We start from the raw sequence: 23,041 nt of genomic DNA, 5'->3' as shown, positions 1-23,041 counted from the left end.
ATGGTTCGCTGGAGTTGTTTCTGTACCATGACGTGATCTATCACATAAACCAAATAGATAAAGCGATAAATTTAAATTGTCAAACAAATTACACATTTTCTTAACTGTATGGTTTCAATTGATTAGCCGGAAAACGACAATTAGATCGTTATTGGTACAATGTGGGCGATGTAATCAAAAACAAATAAATCGAATGTGATGTCACTGTACTCAGGCGAAATCAGACATAGAAAGCTCGTCTCGCGAGCATTAATATGCTAAAATATCTTCACTGACAAGACAACGTTCCGAAATACTTTCACGGCACACGAGTAGTGCACGCAAATGCGGGGCTTGCAATAACCTTGCGCTAGAGCCTTCGAACACTTTACTTTCAGAATGTGACTGTATGAAAAAGGACGACTGTCTCGCCACATAAAGCCTAAACAATACTAAACCATCAATCATCTACAACGAAAGTGAAAAGAACTGCTTGTATGGTCTTGTTCCAGTCTTGAATTTTCACAATCGAAATTAGTAATTCAATGGAATATTCAACTCAAGTATACAATTCTGTTGCATCACGGTTTTAACACTAAACATTTTAATATCCTCCAGCTTATCCTGTTTATTGAACAGAATTCTCCCGAATTTTATCCAATAAAGCGACAGCTGCAACGTAGCGAACAAACGATTTCACACCTTAACATAAACACTTTTTATCACAATATATATTTATGTGTCTCACGAATTAAAATTCACGTATAGACCATCAACAATAAACAATGAGCACATTGCTTCTCTCACAAAGTCGATCGCGACTATTTTAAATTCGGAACGCGAGACACCGAGAACATGGCGACCAATCACGTCGACGCCGCTCCGCTTACTGCTGCACTGAATGCTCTGTTTCGATCGACTCCTGCGCAACGCGGCCGACGTGCTAGAAAGAGACACACCCATACAAAAGATAGAGACGACGCACCCACCTACCTGAATAATAAAAGCTGTAAGCTCTTATAACAAAAGGTAGATGAAACGGTGCACCTTTTTAATTTTGATCCTGGAGGGGTCGTGGAACGGTAAAGTACAAACATAGAAGACACATAAAAAACTTCAATGTAAAACGAATTGTGTAAACATAGTAGAGTAATAGTAAAATTCGTTCAATTAAGACCAGAAAAATATATTAGAAATGACACAGAATATATTCCTTTTATTATGAGCGATATTGACAAAGAAACACAAATAGGTGAAATACAAATATTATGGGTGTTTGAAAGAAGAATTGGATTTTTTTTTAAATTTAGAAAATAATACTTTATCACCAGCATCGAACCCACTTAAAGCGAAGAATAATTCGAACAATTACGACCGGATTAAGTAAAATTACAAGTAATTAAAGGGACGCGCATGAAATTACCAAAACGGAAACTAAAAGTGGAGCGATAATTGTACGCCTTATTGCAAACTGTAATTAATGAAATAAAATAAGGTGAAGCAAAAGCTAGCCACCCGCGAACAGTATCCGTCAAACATTTTGCACAGAAGTTTGTGACCTTCAGACTACACTCTGTTACTTATTTTATAATTCTCCATTAGCATATTTCATAAATATTACTTTAAATATCAACTTTGACGTAAATAAAGAATATTCTAAAAATTTAAGCTTGTACGTCTCGGAAAGGACACAATAATTTCTTAAAAGATACATCTTATAAAATTATTTATTAACTATTAGTGCTATATTTATGAAGTTTATACTTTTATGTATATTATATAGTATTAATGATGTACGCGCACGCATATTGCTATATGCTAATTCTATAGCTAACATTTTATCGATATTTGAAAGTTAAGATCTCGGCGATGCATTTCTCTAATATTTGCCAACAATCCTGAGTTGAGTATTTACAATCTTAACTTGTGACTGATCTGAATAAATAAGAAACGTAAACGAAAACATTATAACTGTATCACTGCAAGTAAAAAGTAAGTGATAGTATAGCGTGAAAAGGTTTAGTCCACGACGTTACTTGTCTAGAATAGCAATTGGATCACACAATAGCTGTTATTTGTTCAGATACTGCGATAGATTCCACAAACTCGTAAGATCTTTAGAATAAAACTATATGATTTTTATGTCATTCTTTAATACAAATAATAAATTAAAACAATTCATTGTATAAAAGAATTTTTACTTTAAAATATTTTTGCTATGATCTATGCCTATTAGCTACATTGAGTGCGAACAAAAAGTGCCTAGCACTTCGATAGATAGTGCGACTGTTCAAATATCAAACTCTATGGTATTCTTTAAATAAAACCTGTACTGATTTTTAATCTACGCATTTATTAAATACACCATAACAAAATAAATAACTCATGGGAATAAATATGATTAATGTATTAAATCAATTTACAAATTACAGTTATAATGTACTACGGTAGTGAGTTTAGGCCTCCCTAATGACATTATTAAATCCAGGAATTTCTTGCTCAGGTAAATACATGTTATATTTATTAATATTAAATAATCTCGGTCTAATACAAACTACTTTTACCAAATTTCTATTTACCTTTCAAATAAATCGTCGTTTATTACTAATATTAAAATTAAAGGTTCAATTACCGTACCAAAGAAAATCGAAATGAAAGCGTTAATGGATCAATTGATGAAACATTAAATGGAGAAAAGGCAAAAGTTTTAAATTGCTCGCAGTATTCAGTAGAGCGGAAGACGACGTGCTTACAAAATATTGATAAAAACGATAAAATAGTTTGTGTCAGGTAATAGGAGGTATATAATAATATTTTTGACAATATATTACGAAATTGGACGGTAGAAAAAAGTAAATTGATAACCGAGCTAGTTACGGTTGAATTATCGCAAATTGTTTATGGAATACTAAAGATATCGTTAGATGTCGTCGAGTCAATATTTACATTTCAAAAATTAGTAATTGATTGTGCCAGTATCATTCATTCATAGTTAATGTTCTTTTTTATAATAGGGATTCTACCACTCCGATGGTTTCATTGAGGATACTAAATTGAAGTCATTAAAAAAAAAATTGGTGGTTAGACATTGAAATGAACATCGTTGTTCTAGGTTTTTCTTGTTTAAATTTGGAACAATTTTAAAATACATAATGTAATAATCATGAATACAATGGCAACTACATAATAACACTTTCAGTGGTCTTCTGCTTGCACAAAAGACAAGATAAAAAATGGAAACTGGTTCTCAAGTCTGCATAGCTTATATGGAGTGCCAATATTATGATTTCTTTTTATTTGAAGCGCAAACTCGAGCTGGCTCACGTTTTTTTCTCAGTAATATAATAAATCAGAAAGTATTTGGACAGACGGTGCTCTCTGAATCGTCGCAAGTATTTTCTGTCTTCGACGAGTCAAGGACTTATTCTTTCACTTCTTTTTTTGTACCTACTTGCAGTTTTTAAGCGACATTCTTATAATCATTACTTGCTAAATATCTCTTTAATTTATTTTTATGCGACATTTGTTGTATCAACTAATACAAATGAATGACCTCCGGTAATAACTATAACGACAATACAGTAAAGTTCAATTAAATAAATAGATCTAATGTGTAATTTAGTATTTTCCAGTATGCCAAATTACCCTCAAAACCTACATCAAATGCAATGCAAAATACGTTCTAACATTACCTGTTAATCAGCAAATAATCTCTCATTTCACGATGGAAGATTACAAATTGCCATATTTATGTCCCGTATTAAGTTGACGTAGTGTAATTTTTCCAGCATAAATGCAGTAATGGGTGCAGAAAAATCGTTCGCTTGGATGAAAACACTCGGATTCAGTGGCTTTTGAGGCCGCTCTACAACGTGATTTATCGCAAAAAAATCGAACTATACTTCGGATAGTAATTCTATGTTGTTTCTTATCTGTAAAATATAATTAGGGAATTAACTAACCAAAACAATAAATAATCAGATCAGGCAAGTATTTTTTCGCCTCTTGCTACTTTAAATACCATTCGTATTATTGTTCCTTTTGCAACTCTTTTATGCAACCTCAATGGTTTTTATTTAATAGACGCAATAACATATAAATATGTTTTTTTCTAAACACACGCCAAAATGACCTTACTGCTCCTGATGGTAAGTTGAGTGTTGTCTAGTAGAATGCCAACAGTCGAGAGATGATTAGCCTTCGGTAGTCGACCCAATTATGCCCTGTTGGAACTATACACAGGCTGAACCCAGAACGCGACACAATTACGTGGGCTTCTATGGTGAAGGTAGGTTAATCTTGTGTACGGTGGTAGCAATCCGGGCAGATATAAAATTTATCTTACTACCAGCATATATGCTGATATTTATTAAAATATAAGACAAGCAAAGAAAGCTACGAGGAACTTTCTGTAAGACATTCAAATTAAAAAGGTAACTGAGCATAAACTGTACAACGATTTCGCCATCTATATACGTATTCCATAACAAAATTTGTAGCCCATATAAAACTGATACACACTTAAAATGCAAAATGGAACATTTACATAAGTTTCTACCGCCGGATTTTATACTTTTTTTTTCATATACGCAACGCGACGGCCGGCTCAGTAGGTGATACACAAAATCATTGTAAATTAATGTAATCTATCCTATACACAACAATCATAAGAATATACAATTATTGTCTATATTTTGATGCACGGAAAACTCACTGAGTTTATGATTGCATTAGTCTAAAGAATAAGCTCTTTATGTTTTAACAAATATGTAAATAAATAAAATAAATAACTCGAATAAAATTATTCAAATCGTTAATACATGATAAATGAGCCGAGGGGAAACAAAAGATCAAGTAAGAATAGAAATATCTATGCATCATTTAGTTAAGATTTCTTTTATAGCGCATTTGAAACGAGGATTGAAAACTGCTATTATTATCTATATTGTGCGTGTATTCGAAAAATGAATCGATCGACATAAAAAGAGCTATCAATAAAATATAATCAGTGTATAATTGAATCAATGCTCGACAATAACATTACGTAACAGTTACTGGTGCAATAAACTTTAAAAATACCAGATTACGTCTTATAATTTTAACCTAATAAGTGTAAATTGTACCCTAAAAATCATGTCAATAATTCAATTTTTATCACAATTATTTTAAATTGATGTTATTTAAATTGTTGCTAATTTTCTATTTCAACAGACCTCAACGTTTCAACATTAATATTAAATAGACAAAATATATCATTAAGTCATAAAAAGAGATATTTTACTAATAGATTTATTTTGGATACACAATTTTATAAATGAATCATCTAATTCTTAATCGAAGGCTCTTAAAAAATACACCATTCATTATATATTAGCGTGTATAAACATACAGAAAGTTATGCCAAATCTCACATTCCATGCATCACAACTTACAAAGGAGTTTGAAGTTTTTACACGTGTTAATATAGTCTACCAAAAACAGGAAAGCATATAGATTATAAATACAGCAAACAACTCCTCAATGAATTTATCATCAACGATCAACAATACAGAACGAGAGATAAATAGGTTCGTTCTGAGAGTCGGAACTATTTTGTCTCGCCTTAATGTACTATTGAACAATGGAGAGATATGCGGGCATTTTTCCCTCTCCTATACAATTCACTTTCAATACGATGCATCATCTAATTATTTAAATAACATGTTTACACTAAGCGGTATGGAATGCATTTTTTATTCAGTCTTATTATTGTAGTTTGATTCATATTTTGAATAACGATTTGACCTATGTAAAGATAACTTAAAGTTTTGGTGGTTGGATATATTTTGTGTCCGTCCGGATAGCAACTACCATACAAAATTTTAATCCGCCATAGTGGCCCACGTAAGTGTGTCGCGCTTCCCGGATCAGCCTGTGTTTATCCAGTACAAACAGCCCGGCTTAACATTTTTGCCTAATGAGTCGAAAGAGGGGTGTTTTGAGTTACTAATTGGGGTGTAAGAAGGGAGAGGAGGCGAGGTCCGCCGAAGTCCACCGAGTCGAGACTATTTGATATTCGGGCATCACACCGTAGACCTTAGCATTGCAGTCGTACCAACTGCGCCACCAAACTAACATATTTTTAAACAAATAAGGATGGACAAATAAGAATACATTAATTTAAAAATTATCGCAGCGTGAAAACACGTCGGAAACTTGACCTGTAACATTGATTTTCGAAAGCGCATTTTTACATAACACACTCTAACGATCGAGGAAAACATCGTCGGCAAATAAACGCATGATTTGAATATAATTTACGACTGATGTGTCATGTTAAGCAAGAGGCATGTCACCTTTGACATCACGAGCGTACTGTGAAACATACTTTACCTCTACCAAAGGAAAACAAAGAAATTTTGTGAGTTTAGAATAGGGCAAAAACACGACTGTGTCCTTTTATTGGGAATGGTTGAGGGTCTAACACGTGACTGAGACATTGTATCTCGATCAGTCACAAACATACAATTAAATGACATAGACTTCGCGCTTTTTTTGGTTCATTCAATGGGGGCTCAATTGTTTCTTTTATTTAATTTTTTACATCACCAAAACGTTATAATTTTGCCGAATAAGTTCAAAATTAGCAATTGCTTTTCGGTTTTGCACAGAATCATTAGAGAATGCTTTGACATTGTGATTTCAACTACGATATAAGTAAGGGATTGGTAGTAACTTCTTCGAACTAATCTATACTAATATGTGAAGCTGAACATTTTGTTTGTTTAAACGCGCTAATCCCAAGACCTACGAGCTGCTTAACCGATTTCGATCTTTCTTTCATTAATAGAAAGCTACATTACTCCTAAGTGCTATAGACTTCCTTTTTCCCGGAAAAACTTTTTCACGTCGGCGGAGACGCAGGCGAAAGCTAATCAGACATAAGACTATAAATTTCATAAATAATGTAATGGTCCAAAAAAGTGGCGATAGCCTAGTTGGTTGTGGAACGGACTGCCGAGACGAATGTCCGCCTTTTCAAATCCCAAGGGCACACACCTCTGGCTTTTCTAAAAAGTTATGTGTGTATTCTTTGTGAATTATCGCTCGCTTTAACGATGAAGGAAAACATCGTGAGGAAATCTGGACACCAGAGAAGTTCTCTATGGGAATTTCGAGGGCGTGTGAAGTCTACCAATCCGCACTAGGCCAGCGAGGTGGACTAAGTCCTAATCCCTCTCAGTAGTAGAGGAGGCCCAGTGGGACAGTATATAATACAGGGCTCTTATTATTATAATGTAATGGTTGGCCTATTTGTTATTATTACAAAACTACGTCATGCGATGGTTTTAAAAGGCATAATTATATTATTAACCAATTTACACATCACTTTCTTCCCACGCCATGTTCTGCGTCTTGTACGTTCATGATATTTGTTCAATTAGATAATTTAAGAGTGGGCCCGATTTTATACTCACCATGTATGGGAATTTCAAAATCAATTCAAATTTTCATATGTATCTTATTTGTTTTATTTCCATAACAAAATTTAAAGATACGATATCAATTCCTTGTAATATCCATTTATAATCTGTCTATTATTTTCATCGAATTATAACTAAAAATAATGTGACTCGTGCCTTTTACAGAGTTTGAGATCTGAGTCATTAACTCATAATCAATTATAAACGTAGGGCGATGCCTAATGAGTCACAACCTTATCTGATCATACAACACTTAAAAAATCGTAACAAACATTAATGTTTATTCCATAACATCTCGTAATTCGTATAGCAGTTCTAATAGAAGTCATTTAAGGAATTAGGTTGCAACAACAAGCCACATCAAACGCTCATAACAACCATTCATTCAGTTAAGAGAAATCGCGTGTTATGGATGGTCACATCGTCAGAATGCGCGCTTGGCGGCAGCCTACAATGCAGCTAAATAAAGATGCACTCGTCGCTTTAAATGTTAACAGGGGATCGACGTCACTTCCAACTGGCACGGTAGCTTCGATAATTATATAGGGAATTAGAACGTGAAAATTGATAATAGGCTAATTGATTTTATAGAAACGACATCGAGGAATTTAGTTTTTAGGAGAGTGGTGGAGTTTGAGATGCGATAGTTTACCGCAAGGCTGGACACGTGATTGTATTGAAACGAGCTATTCCAAGATGTATTCGTTCAACTGTTTAATGTAATAAAATGTAGTGGCTATAAAAGTAAAATGCGTATATAAGACAGCTGAAGGTTTATGATACCATTGGATGGTACTAATGAAATATGAGAAAGTTAAATTTTTAAACATAAATTAAAGTCCATAATAATATATTAAGACGTTGAATTATAGCGACATTGACTAGCATAACATTGTCGTTCCTCAAATTCTAACAAAACATAAAAGCAAATACCATTCCCTAAGTCACAGATCCAGAATATGTTAGGCACGTGTCAACATTGCTTTACTTTCATGATAACTACAATTCCCAAGCTCGTAACACTTTATGGGTATTGTCCTAATAAAATATAATTGAGCATACTCTTGCTTGAGGATGTTTCGACCGCATTCAAATCTCCAAAGACATTAAGGCCACATTGGTCAACCGCGATGAGACCAAACGACTGGAACCCAATCGAAAATTGCCTCTTGCGCCTGTATTATGTGATTTAACGATATTTGTTATGAAATTCGTATGTTAGGAATGATTAATACTCGTGGCACGATAAGGAATTTAAGCAAAATAGCCTATTGAAGTTGACCCTTTGACTTCAGATAACGTTGGCCAGTTCGCTGTCTCGATGATAGTTGCGTCATATGCGGAATTGGAATTAATTTGTATATGATTGATGTACAGAGAATATTCCACTCGTATGCTTGTTTCGTCGTCGTGATTATCATTAGTGAAGTGAATGGTGATCTAGTCGATCTTTGTATGTCCTACTGCCAAAACTCAATTTATTAGTTTTTTTGTAACATCATTATCATCAGAAGTAAACTAAATGATGTTCTGACAACTTTTTACGTATCTAATTCCTTATGCTAAAATAATTGAAGAACCGTGCTTTTCTAGTCTTTTTGCAATTTTAAAAATTCTTATACTTAATTCCTAATGTATTTAAATTTGAAGCAGTGATAGCATAGTTGGGTGTAGAACGGACTGCCGAGACGAAAGTCCGCAGGTTCAAATCCCAAGGGCACACACCTCTGACTTTTCTAAAAAAAAATCATGTGTGTATTCTTTGTGAATTTATCGTTCGCTTTAACGGTGAAGGAAAACATCGTGAGGAAACCTGCACATCTGAGAAGTTCTCTATAGGAATTTTGAGGGTGTGTGAAGTCTAACAATCCGCACTAGGCCAGCGTGGTGGACTAAGGCCTAATCCCTCTCAGTAGTAGAGGAGGCCCGTGCTCAGCAGTGGGCAAGTATATAATACAGGGCTGATATTACTATTATTTATTATAATGTATTTAAATTCAGGAACCATGCTTTTCTAGTTTTTTGCAATTATAAAACCCCAAAGTAAGCCATAACATGCATTAAAGTATCGAATTGGAAACAACAGAATATTTGTTCACAAAGCCTACATTTTAACTTTACGTTTCCTTAACTTGCTTTCTCAATAAGTGATCTACTCTATAAAATTTCTTGTCGTGGAATCGTGAGATTATTGCAAAGCCGTCTATAGTAGCAAGAATTAAACCAAATAATCTTTCATATTGTAAACATTAAGTTGAAAATTACACATAAGTTACTTTCACTGGTTGGTTGTCGCGGCAACCGGACGTGTTGACGTCAGCTGCCTGTACGACAAAAACTCGACGAGGCCGCGAATCTCGATCTCCGACGCCAAGGCCGTGAGGCGAGCACGCATTGTCTGCGGTCGGACAGTTTTTGTCTCCAATTTCGTAATTCTGGACAATTGTCATGATTATTTTTGTATTATTTTTTTATTTCCGTCTTATAATTTATGACAATATTAAGGCTTATAATGGATTTTTTTATAAATTTGTTTGAACAACACGTGTTACGATAGAAAAAATAGCTTTTATCAGAATTACAAATTCATTTGTAATAGTCATTTAATCTTATTGTTAAGTATTGCTATTTTATGTAGGTAATGAGCGGTTAATTATGTTATAAATTTTATTATATAAGTTTTATGAAACTTGAAAAAATTACATTATTATATTATTTATATAATTCTGCTCAATACTAACAGTTCATATTAAAAGAGTTGTAAAAATTACCTTTAAAATGAATGAAGATCAATATCTTAAGTACTTAATGATATAAAAAGAGGAATAAATGTTATTATAAACAAAGAAAAACAAACCGCATTTAGCACTCAAACAAAGAAATATTCTACAATGAAGATACTTATCACAGAAACATATTGCATCCAAGAAGAAACACAAGAATGAAATAAATGATCTCATCGGTTGTGAAAAAGGGAATTCCTAAGAGAAGTGATTGTACCAATTGAATCATATCTACGGAGACATAAATGCAAGTAAAGCGGTTTTTCCAAAGATAAATTAAGTTACCTAAATAACATTAAACTGTTCAAGAAAGTACGAAAGTTAACAGGAACTGAGCATTAGAGATGTAACTGTTGCGACTTTATTTTATGAAATAAATGACTAGTGTGTATTTGACAATTGAATATTCTTGGAGTGAGTAAATTAATTAATATATTGTTATCAATTGTGTCAAACTGTGTAATAACTCACTGATTACCAGCAGGGCAATAATTTAAGAAGTAATAAACAAAGTAATGAAATCCGGGTTCAAATTAATTATGTATTTGTACAGTGTTCCATTTGAAAAATCACAAAAAGTTTAATGTAGAATTATAAAAAAATATATAAAATATTATGCTAAAAACTGTGTATTTCTGAAAACATTTTTACAGAAAGATATATCCAAATTTGTTTTTGTTTAATACACCTCATCAGTAATTTGAGTTACTCCAGTTCTTGTTACGACAAATAATAAAGTCATAACTTATAATATTTTATGTTTTCATATTTAATGATAGTGCGCATCGTTTAAATAGAGAAATTCCGGAGTTCGGAGTAACGTACCTACTCGTAATATTACCAATAATTATTCTTCAGATTGTTTTCCCTATAATAAGAAGCACATAGTGAAAACAGTACTAAAAATGACTATAGGCGCGACTATTACGTCATGGGCCGGAAATACATTTGCAAAATGTGGGCGAGTTTGTGGAACCTTACCATACCTTTTTAGTATGTGTTTAGCCATTGCCTGAGAACCGCATTGAGGATAAATTCATTGTATATACGTTAAATAACTACGTAGACATACAAAATATTTCACCTGTATGACATCATAGTAGGCAGAGATTAGAGATTCAAATATCATCTAAATATGAATCAAATTATCTACAAGATTATTTTAAATTATGCACGGGAAGTTGCACTGAACTTGATATCAGGGGTATAGATACCGCCCTATCAGTGGTACGGGACCCCTATATTTAAGGACACTTTTGGCCCATATCTACATTACTAAGTAAACTCCCAAAAGTTCGCACTGCCCTAAAGGGCCCCGAACATATTTTTTTTAGAAAGCCCTTTCATGACAACCTGTGCCACTGCCTAATGTTCAAATATAGTGTAGTCCAAACAAAAAGTCGACTAATAGGTACCTGACGCAACGATACTACATTGGAGTCCTAAAACGGCCGCCAGAATTGTATCAGTCTATACTCTACATTAAATACATAAACAGTGTTGCTAATAGGTATGTTGTGGAGTGCAGCGCGTGGGCCGGGCGTGACCTTATCGGTACTTGCTTCAATTTCACTTAGCCTTGTTTGTGGCAAATGATTTCATTTGCTTTATACCGGACAATAAATATGCTTATATGGACATGCTGAGGTTACTGTGGTATAAATGTGGATGTTTTTATTGCTCGCACAAAGTTGAAACACCTAGGTGTGATATACTTAAGATTTTAATCTATTTATGCATTTTTTTAACTTATTGTAGAGCTAAGTCGTAACTTGATAATAATGATATAAATAATAATATAATATTTAACGTTTTATTACTATCATAAGCACAAAAACAAAAAGTATTTAAATATTCTAATTAGACTAATTGATGTGTTGAAGAAAGGGTTACAGTTTGACTGACAGTTTAGCATTTTCCGAAAGAGTATCAACCAAGATAATGTTAGAATCAAAAGACTCTTCTAAAGTGTGATTAATGCAAATCTTGTTTTTTTTTTCAATTATAAGAGTGGATAAAACTAGATATACATATAATATGTATTAAATATTTACAACTTTGGAAAACCATTAGTAAATAAATGTATTATATGAACTCAAAAAAAATTAAGTGATTATATTAATAGAAGCAACTGGAGGATTGAACATTGGGAAAAGGTAGCACAACCGAAATATGTCTACATTTACAGCAAAAATGTGCTAGGTAGATATATCTTTCATATGTTAGATACATTCTCTATACAAAAGCAAGTTTTTTTTTTTTAAAAGAGACGATCAAGTCGCATGATCTTCGTCTTAGACAACATTGACTTTAGCTAAGCCGTCGGATACTTTCCCTGCGTCCGTCGAGAAAGCGGAAAAGCAACTGCCGTGACTGCCTCGGCTTTTCCTTACCTGAACGCCTTAAGCCTACATAGCTGAGAAAAAAGTCTACTGTAAATTGTAGTATTTTCCCTAGCAGTTATACATGCTTTAGTGCCCGTTATGCATATGATTTTTAAGACCTTTGAGAGCAAAGCATAAGCCTTTTTTACATGTTCGCATAAAAAATGTAAGTACTCAAGCATTCTAGGTAGAAAAATATCATAAAATTACCTATAATACTTTCCTTACGGTTTCGCGTTTCTTAATTTTTATATTTTATATATTAAGCCAATATGTATGAAATTTACCTTTCAAGCCAGTATCAAATAGTCACAATTAGGTATTGTTAATTATCGTCACATTTTTAAAAGCACAAGATTTTTATATATTTAATTTTTTATTTTTAGGAAGACTTCTTAATTCTTAATAGGCTTAATATAACTTTTAATTACAAAACTACTTAAGTATACATATTGCTTATAGTCTTATTTTGAAAGTAAATATTTTGAAAGTAAATATTCGTTTATGTTGAAATCATTTTTCATTACCCGTACAAAAGTTACAAATTTCTATAACCATACATTGCTAAATTTTAAATTCGGTGACAGCGTCGGCAAAATATGCACTAAAAATATATTTATAACGTTACAACGCTGTCTATCGGGAAGTAGAAATACTATTCATGTTTTATTAGCGCCATCTTTAGACTGAAGCCAAAAACTACTATATGCCATTTTGTTTTAAGATTTAACGCTAGATGGCGGTTTAATGCAAATTCATTGTTATGTCTTCTTAGCGATAGTTAGCGCTATTCACCAATATTAGGTTTATTTTTTCTAATTTATCAAACAAAATTATAGTTAGGTGTAGTAATAAAAAAAATATATATTACCTTCCATAACATACACGATGCTGCCGACATCTCCTTCTTTTATAATTAAGCTGCCAGCCGCATACTCGACGGGATACATGCAGTCCACGATCTCGCGGATCTGGGTCATCTCCAAATTCTTCATGAAGTCATTGTCCAGGATAGCACCTTTGATGAGCTCCCTTGATCTGTAAAAAAATATTTCTTAATTATTTTTAATTCTTTGAAAGGTTTTTTTTACCTTTGGGTTCGATTCCCAGGTTAAGAATTGAAAAAGTACACGCGAGGTGCCCTTGATTCGAGTTTGTGGCTGTCACTTCATAGGGATAGACTCTTCTTCTATATAATATATTGGCGAAAAATAAGTTCTGTGAAACTAGTTGTGCTTCTGCCCATCTCTTCGACGATAAAAGCATAAGACATGTGTCTGTGTGTACCTGCTGTACATTTTTATTTTCATTCAGTAAACTGTAAAACCTAGACTGAATGCCTAAGCCTATACATTTATACAGGTTTATTTTTGATTTTGGGAAGTAAGGGTAGCTACCATAATGGCGATAGCTATACGAAAAATTTCTTCGGAAACCCGTAAACCATTTAAAGATTTTTAAAAAATGACAGTATATAAGGTACAAATTACACAAAAACTGTTTTATGCCAATCGCTTCGCTTGCCTATAAGGATCAACACTATGGGGATATAACACTTAAGGTTAGCATTACTTCCCCGTCTTAAAAATGCACCCTGTATAAAACTATATCTTGCATGAACTACTTGTATCTGGAGAACTTACGCGAGCAGAACTTCGACTCACGATTAATATCATAAAAAATATAAAAAGCAATGCGCGTAAACGACAATCTTTTACTCGGGTAGCGCCACTAATAATGCTGGATGAAAAATTGTCTTGGACGATATTAGGTATTATTGAATGCTTGACAGCGATGCAACCGCGATTCTTCTGACTTCGTGGTCGGTTACTACTGTTCGTACGAACCGAGAGGTTCTACTTCTACTCGGTGGCGTGAGGGGTGTGTGGCACCCGGGCACGTACCAAGCCGATCGCTCATTAAGATATGTCGCCCTAACAATAAATCGCCCAATTTTGTTACCTTGTAAACATTGTGTTTTTTTTTTTTAGCAAGGCCGGCGCTGATATTCTCGTCCCAGCGCCAAATATACTAAAAAGAGGTACTCTGGTCACGGACAAGATTAATAATTTATCATCGGACAATTCTCTTGCCCGTATCTATGCCGGTCGTCAGGTATTCAAAAATATATTTAGTGGTGTTTTTTAGAAATATTTTTATTTTATATTGAGCTGCTTCTCCAAGGCAACTAAAATTTTACAGAATGACACAATTTCCACACTATCGCTATTTTATAAGTACAAAGTCGTCCACAAGTGGTAATTTAAAAATGTCGTGATCCCGCCATAAGGCAACAGTGCGTGATGTACAAAGATAATTTTAGCTACATTATCTTATCCGTAATGGCGGTAACCTCTAAATTATTGCAATAAATTAGGTACATAAAGCAAGCTGTCCATCGGCCATGCGTGTGCAAACACTTTACGCGGCTATAAAACATTAGCAAATTAGCTAAATTGCTATTCAATACGGAACTTCGCCTTTGGGGCGCGTTATGGGCAGTTGTTGGCCTCTGAGTTTTGCAAAGTGGGCGACCGCTTCAGGCGTTTCGGAACACATGTAAGGTCTTTCAGGTACAATTAGATGATTCTAAGAAATATTTAGGTAGACTTTTCCTTGGTATATCATTTGTACAGAATTATTTAACGAATAAGTACTTAATATTCAGTGCCTTTCTATATACTATAGGTACCTACTACTTTAAAAATAATCATGAAATCTCCGAGATTACTTTTTATTTATTTAAACTTTATATACAGTAGATGTATACACGTGGACTTAATGCCTGAGGCATTTTCTAAAAATCAACCATTGGGTGATGCAAAGATAAGACAATGTATTATATTTTTAACACAGGACTGGAAAAAACGAATATAATATTTTCAAAATCGAATAGGCGATTCCTGATATCTATAATTCCAAGAATAATATCGATACAATGTTAAAAATAAACGCACTTCATCGATAGAAAGGTCACATCTTTATTGGCATTTATCTAAACATTTATTAATGTTGTTTACGAATGTGCTTTCCATACGGAAAGACAAGCCTTGATTTATTGTATCTGGCCAGCTCTCAACGTGCTGTTTCCTATTAAGGCCGTGTTTGAATAAAGCAATCAATAATTAACATTCAAGTGAAATTAATTTAATTAAAATGCTAATTTAATTACTATTCACACTAACATGCGAAATGCTAATATCTGTAATAAAAATTAAGAAATTACAATATCTAATTGTAACGCTTTTATTCAAAAAGACAAATAACTGCCGCCGTCGGCAAGGGCAGGCATCACATAAAGTTCGAACGTAATTATACCAAATGGGTCCGTTCGAAGGCACACTGGCTAACAGGTCGACCTCGAGGCTGCACTGCCATTGCGAATGCCTGTACTGAGAAGAAATTCAATCACCACCTTGACTGATTGATGGATGACGTACGAAATACTTATTTAGATAACCAACAAGAATGGGGTGGAGATGGCAAACGTGTTTGTCGTGGGAATCGAAGTTATTGCAATCTGACAGTACGTATGAACTAGTTCATATAGTTATGACGACTGCAGTAATTTAGTGTTGTACCTAGCGTAAAACATAGGTTGGCAAGAATCTTTTTGGAACTGAAACAGGAAGTGTGTATAAAATACTTTTAGTTAAATATCCGTTTGCGTTTTGATAAATTATGTTCCAATTTGTCCTAGAATTTTAAAGTCATGCCAGTGAGTAATATTATTTATCAACAAAACTATAAAATGATAAATGTATTACATGTGAATTTACTTCACACAATAAACACACAAAACCATAACATTATGAAAATGTTAAAATCCATTTTATTTCATCGGATATTCGAAAAAATTTCTCACCTGTGACTTTTTGGTATTTTAACCAATTTCATTTCATGGTCTTGCGTTAATGCTGATAAAGGCTCAGCTGATATCGCTGTCCTTTTGAGCCGCGGCTCGCCAAGGGTATAGACCCTTGTATTCTCAATACCAGGTGTTTTCATCACAAAACACTCTTCGTCAGCATCGAATCCGTTCTTATGACTATCGATGATCTGTCTAGTCAAAGGTTTGACCACCTGTCTATATTTGTCTATTTCATTTTTAAGGTATCGTATTTGCGCATCTTTGTCATCTATTTCGTTCTCTAATAATGCAATTATTTTGTCACGACGTTTTAACTCCTCCGTTTTTTCCAATACAAGTCTTTTCATTTCCAGATACTTCTTCTCCAGTTTATAATTGTGGTCCATTTGACATTGTTTAGCGTGTGTTTGCGCCATTTTGTTAGTGTTAATTATATCACCGACCCCGGAACTAACACTTATTCACAGCATTTTCGTTTTATTTCACTTATAGCACAGAACGCGATATAAACATGACAAATATATGCGTTTCACTTTATCAATGAAGCTATCGAAAAGATAATGTAACTATATATTTTTAACATTAAATCAACTGACAACATTTATCACGTAAGCTATCTATTCAGGAATAACGATTCTATTATTGGAAACGTAGCCAGTGTTCGTACAATATCCACTAACTTCAGTAACAATGACGTGGTTCTCGTGTCCTTATAAAATATGATGATTGATTGTCTGCGATATATTTAAATAGTCCAGCCCAACCGGCTGTGACTCAAACTACTAAGTGACTTGCGACATCATACAATGTCTATGGACATATTAGAATTTGTCCGCGCCTGCCTGCCGTTTCGCTTAATTGGTTTTCATTAAACTTGATTAATGGACGCTGATTAATAAACAAAACGCCATGAAACACGTGTGCACTCTAAAAATTATTATTGTTAGCATCAAATTATATATTTTCTTTGGAACTCTGCATAGAACACAATTTCGGCTGAATAAACTTATATTTCCATTAAGAGTTAAGAGCATGATTCCAAAATAGACCTAAAGACTGCTTTTTCAAATAAATGTTCGCTATAAAAAAAGTTTTTATATATTATGTAACAGCTTGTATAAGAACTAAATGTTTCAGGAAAATCTAGTTCGAGTCGGGTTAAAATATGAAAATACGTAAACTAGTTTTATTATTAGTGTGAAAATCAGATCTTTTTAAAATGTATATCAATAAAATTTTGTATTTATTTGTATGCTGTAATTAAATCATAGTGGTTTGTCTATTACCCACAATGTTACAACATCTACGCTTATACAATAAATACATGAATAGATAAATACCCGAATATTACTAGTACCGAAACAAATAATTATCATATTCCTATTTTTATGCAATTCAACTTACCTTACCGTTATCTTACTAACATATTAATGAGCTGGTTTAACCCAATTTAGTCTATGTTACTTGATTATTAATAAATAAAATAAACTGCCGGTGGCATGGGTCTTGAGCTTCGCCATCGGAGAATGATTTATTTGTTTATGATATAATATGTACATAAATACAAATTTAAAAATAAAGAGAATAAAATAAATACATCAATTGTACCATGTTTTTGCTTAAAAATATGCTACAAACCTTATCATAATTGAGTTGTTGTCCGAAAAATATGACGAAAGTTTGAAACAATTTAAACATTCTCTCATTCATCACCCTTCTAAAATACATTCTTAGATTCCGAACTCCAAGTGATTATTGAATCTTCACATCATTCTAATTTGTTAACGAACTGACGCAAAGTAATAAAATTGTTCAACAACCAGTGTAGGCATGTTTTTACACCCGTCTCAATTGATATTGGCTGACATTTATCGCTTGCACATTGTACTCCGTATTAACATTAATAACAAACGTATTACACGTACTTGCATTCATTGAAAGCTACGGTTGATTTGTGAGTTACGCAGGTGAGATATTTAAAAGGTTGTTCAACTAAATGCACGCCTTTCTAAGTACTAAAAGGTCAATGCAAGATTAATGGTGGTACGTTGAATTTGGAAGCCCACACGCAGTAAATGTGTTAAGGTTACAGCACTGCACCTATGTTAATTGATTGTGACGAAATCGGATCAAGTCATGACATGTCATATGTAATTTGGAACTGTCAATAGAGATACGATCAATCTGTTTGGCATAACATTGATTCTGGAATATTTAATGTAAATTAAATCAAGAAATTAAGTAGTCAAGTTGACTTTTAGACAGGTGTTATTCATTCGAAGAAAGACAAGGTAAAATTAGATATAATAAATTTCAAACCAGGTGATGCGAATTTGTTAATAATTTTAATTAATAATAATAATATAAATATGCATTTCATTAGATATTACTACAAGAATAAATAAAGTAAACCACATTAAAAGATATCAGCATTGCATCATTATTGTCGACAGCCTGTAATTTCATAACCTTTCGCTATACCGGTTAGTAGAATAATGAGGTGTCTAGTTGGATTTTGTATCTTTCCAGCTGGTAATGTTTTTAGTCCACGTACTACCAAATATAATAATTATTTTAAATCATTAAGTTCCATCTAATATCTATTATTTGCATCAACAAAAACTTAATCAAGTTAATTATCTTTCAAACTCATTAATAATACAAGCCTTAGATATATTTTCACATATCAAGGGTATATCAATATTTTACAAACTAATATTATCAGCTTCTTCTAATGTACTTGCAACATGTAACCCTATTTTTATTCATAAGGTCATACTAATTGCTGCAATCAATAACTGCTATGGTGCTTAGGGCTCTTTGTTACATAACAAAAGAACAGCTGTATTCAAAGTTCCAAACGTATTTGGTTTAATGAGGTTCAACATAATAGATCAGTTTAAAGCAATCTGTAATGTTGGCTATATATTCCATTTTAAAATTGGAATCATTCCTCACGGCTTATGTTTGACACCATACTTATTACCACCATAATTTTATTTTTTATATAAAGGAAATGTTATAATTTATTTGAACCTGTACAATTTTATACATTATTTAGATTTCGTCAACATTAACTCTACCAACTGTTCGGAAAGCAGTTTTCACCAGAGAAGAACGGGTAAGGAACTCTGGTGTTGCTCCTTTCAAAATCAGTGCATGGTACAAAGAAAAAAAAATAACTTTTTTTTTTATTGATAGTCAAAGCAGTTCCTTCATTTATCAAAAGAAAAGAGACTTTATTTCGCCTAATTTAGAGTATTTGCGTTTGTTGAAGGTCCATGAATTTAATGTTTAAGTAAATAGTTTAATACAATAGTGTGATTTAAATAACTTTGCATGTTCAAATTTTATGTATTTTCGTAAATGTTGAAGTGTTAGATAATTCGTTTACCACGCAAATTCATATATTTACACATATTGTATCTTTATTGACAGATTAGATAACGTTCTATAATCGATTGCGAGCGATGTATGTGGGTACTTAAATGCAGAACACATGAATAACTTTACGCAACAAATCTTATTATCAATAAAAAAAACTTTCGAATGGTGAACCTCCTCCTTTCTTTGAAATCGATTAAAAATGCAAACAATTCTATTATTACAACCCAGCGATTTTCTTCTACATTTATTAAAACGGAATCCAAAAGACCGGCTGGCAGACGTAAAGACACTGTCAGTCATTCTGCGTAGATCGGACCGTCAACAGCTAAAAAAATAACATTTTGTATTGTGGGCAGATATTGTAACTGACTTTTCAGACGACCAATACTTCAATCCCTCCCGTGACTGCAGTCTTCGAAACGTCGGGAGGAAAATATATTAAACCGCGTTAAAGTTTGAATTATAGTTTTATTTCAAATCTATTATTTTCTAGAAATATATTGTCCTAAGTTTTCATTCACTAGAGCTGCGTGCATTGGGGGAACCGATTAACCTCATATAGTAAGTTATATCGGGCGAACTAGAGACGAAAATATCATGCGGAACAGATTGCACCCGCTTATTCAACCAAATAAACATTACTCTGGACTATTGCTTTCAAACTCCGATACGGGCCAGATGAAAGTAAACCATAAATAAGGCATTTCGAAAATGCTGAACGGAATATTCTTTTCCTTACTATGTAGTAGTACTATGTACTGTGTAGTTTTGTATTTTTTTATGCTCGATGGGTTTTTTTGTTTTAGTTAAAAGAAAATTGTAGCAAACTAAATCACTTAGCGTTATAATATTATAATGACTGCCTCGGTGGCGAAGTTGCTAGGAGCTAGGAGCCTAGAACTCAGGCTCGCCTTATATCATAACCTGGGACGGAATACACACGGTGGAATGTGGGTGCATCAGTTGCGCCTCTACCTACCCCTCCGAGGATAAAAGGTGTGAGTGTATATATAAAACTTAAAATAGAATATTTCAGAATCACGCGCAAAATGCAGTAGGAACTTTTTAATAATTATAGCTTATATATGGTATCAAAAACGTTTATAATCACTCAGAAGTGTTTACCGAGCAATCAATAATAATCATCTTGTCTTTCAATAAAATCAATAATAATAAAAAAATACATCACGTCTTTCATAAAAATCTTGAAAATTTCTTTCCCACAATTTTCTATATCACTTCTAGTAAAACGATCTGTGTTATCTCTAAACTGTCGACGAGTCGACCTAGACCTGTTTTTGAATTTGGATGAAAGCCCAGTGCACGGTACATTGAGCCTAAATGTAACATCACGTTATAATTGCTATACAAAACACCTCGAATTAAGATCTATATGAAATTGAATACGTTTAGTTGTCTTGGTGATATGATATACATTTGGTAAAAAAAAAAATGTCATTACAATGATTGATGATGTTTTATCATTTCCATATCTTTGGAAGTAAATTTAACTCTTGATAGATCGGAACCTAGATCGTCGAATACGTCACATGAATTTTACATTAATCATTCCTTTTTTATAGCAAGCAAATTTAGTCCTAATTGAGTCCCCCCCGTGACCATGAAGGCTGCAAAGTCTTCGAAACGTCGGGAGAAAAATAAAATACTAACCGCGACAGAATCCGAAAATTAGTTTAATTTCAAGCAAATTTAATTAGTTCAAAAATGGAAAAAATTGTCACAAAATTTATTATCATAAATAATAAAAAGATTAATTTCAATTCCATAACCAAATTCCTATCTACGTTAGCAAAATATTTCACCTTGATTGTATAATCCTATAAACCATTAAACCTATGAGTTCAGACAGGCTGCTTGGCTCTGGTATCTCAGACGGTGATATATTGCCGTCTAAAACGATATATAAACGCACTATCTAATTATATAATTGATAAACGTTTATGATTCAATGTTTCTCGTGAATTAATTGTATTTGATACCATGTTGACGGTAATCCAATTACTATTTAAGAATATGGAGATTAACGTCATGTAGATTTATTAGTGATTCAATTAGTGCAAAACGAGAAACATATGCGAGAAATTAATATTAAGCTAACGTATTTACGGAAGTAGTTATTATCTTAACAAATATGGACAGTAATAAATTAAACAGAATTTCACTTATATGCACGTCTCAGAATTCTTTCATAGACAATAACACAACGCTGTCAAAACTTTGACAAAGACAATTTATGACGTTTAACAGTTGTAATATGCCGCATAATTACTGACAAAATGTCATAAATCATGACGGGAAAGTGTCACTGCACCAGTCAGAAATATGCGTTCAATGTGACACGAAACATTTTAAACTTGCATTTAGTTGCATGAGAATGGACAGAGCGCATTATTAATTATATTTATAGCTGTAATATGCAATAATATGTCTAAATAGCATAGCTTTATAGAACATGCAATTACAGTAGGTTTGGTTCCTGGTTTATTTATTTTTATATATTTTCTACTGTTAAATATTAATATAATACGTAACTTTCAGAGATTATCACATAGGTTCACGATGTAAAGTTAACTTTTCTCAGTTCTATGAAACCTCTTTAATTGAAATATATACATTATATAAAAAAATACAATATATAGTGACAGTAAGTTGATACCTCTACGCGTTCCTAAGAAAAAGGGTTTTGATAGACAGACAAACGGTAGACCAACAACAAAGTGATTCTATAGGGGTTCCTTCGTAGGAACAAAACCCTAAAAATGAGATCTATAAACTATGTAGTGACTTTTTTCACTATTATTCAACTCTACCTGTTTAAGTCTAATAACATTACTATATTTGGACATTTACAAAAGCAAATAATACTTTAGAAAATCAGTCTTATTCCACTTCCGTACTAATATACTAAATGTGGATAAAGTTATTCTTGTTTTTATTTCATCAGAGCACTGTAGTAGGTGCTACATTAATTATTAATTTTATTTAACAATGGAGCGGACACGTGTGTAACATAATTGGTATTGTGTCATCCAACACTTTTAGAACACGAACAATATTTTGATAGAATGTATGTGAGTATTTCTCAAAATAAATGTATATAACGAAATAGTTTTTACGAAATATTGTTACGAAATTTTCTGTCCCGTCTGTCTT

The 23,041-nt window shown here is 33.0% G+C and overlaps 1 protein-coding gene across 4 annotated transcripts in view; it reads right to left on the bottom strand.

The window, feature by feature from the left end:
• Window positions 1–23,041, bottom strand: part of LOC115455815 (cGMP-dependent protein kinase, isozyme 2 forms cD4/T1/T3A/T3B) — a 189,474-nt gene that overhangs the window by 36,018 nt on the left and 130,415 nt on the right. For 2 of the 4 annotated variants that reach the window (XM_037437123.1, XM_037437124.1), the window contains exon 3: window positions 13,481–13,647. In XM_037437123.1, the coding sequence (XP_037293020.1) occupies window positions 13,481–13,647 (167 nt within the window). Of the gene's footprint in view, window positions 1–681; window positions 885–13,480; window positions 13,648–16,474; window positions 17,032–23,041 lie in introns of those variants that run through there. The other 2 variants (XM_030184552.2, XM_030184549.2) reach the window with 2 other exon arrangements.

The sequence above is a fragment of the Manduca sexta genome, chromosome 10, assembly GCF_014839805.1.
Source record: "Manduca sexta isolate Smith_Timp_Sample1 chromosome 10, JHU_Msex_v1.0, whole genome shotgun sequence".
Taxonomy (NCBI): domain Eukaryota; kingdom Metazoa; phylum Arthropoda; class Insecta; order Lepidoptera; family Sphingidae; genus Manduca; species Manduca sexta.
This window is presented reverse-complemented; position numbering and strand designations above follow the sequence as displayed.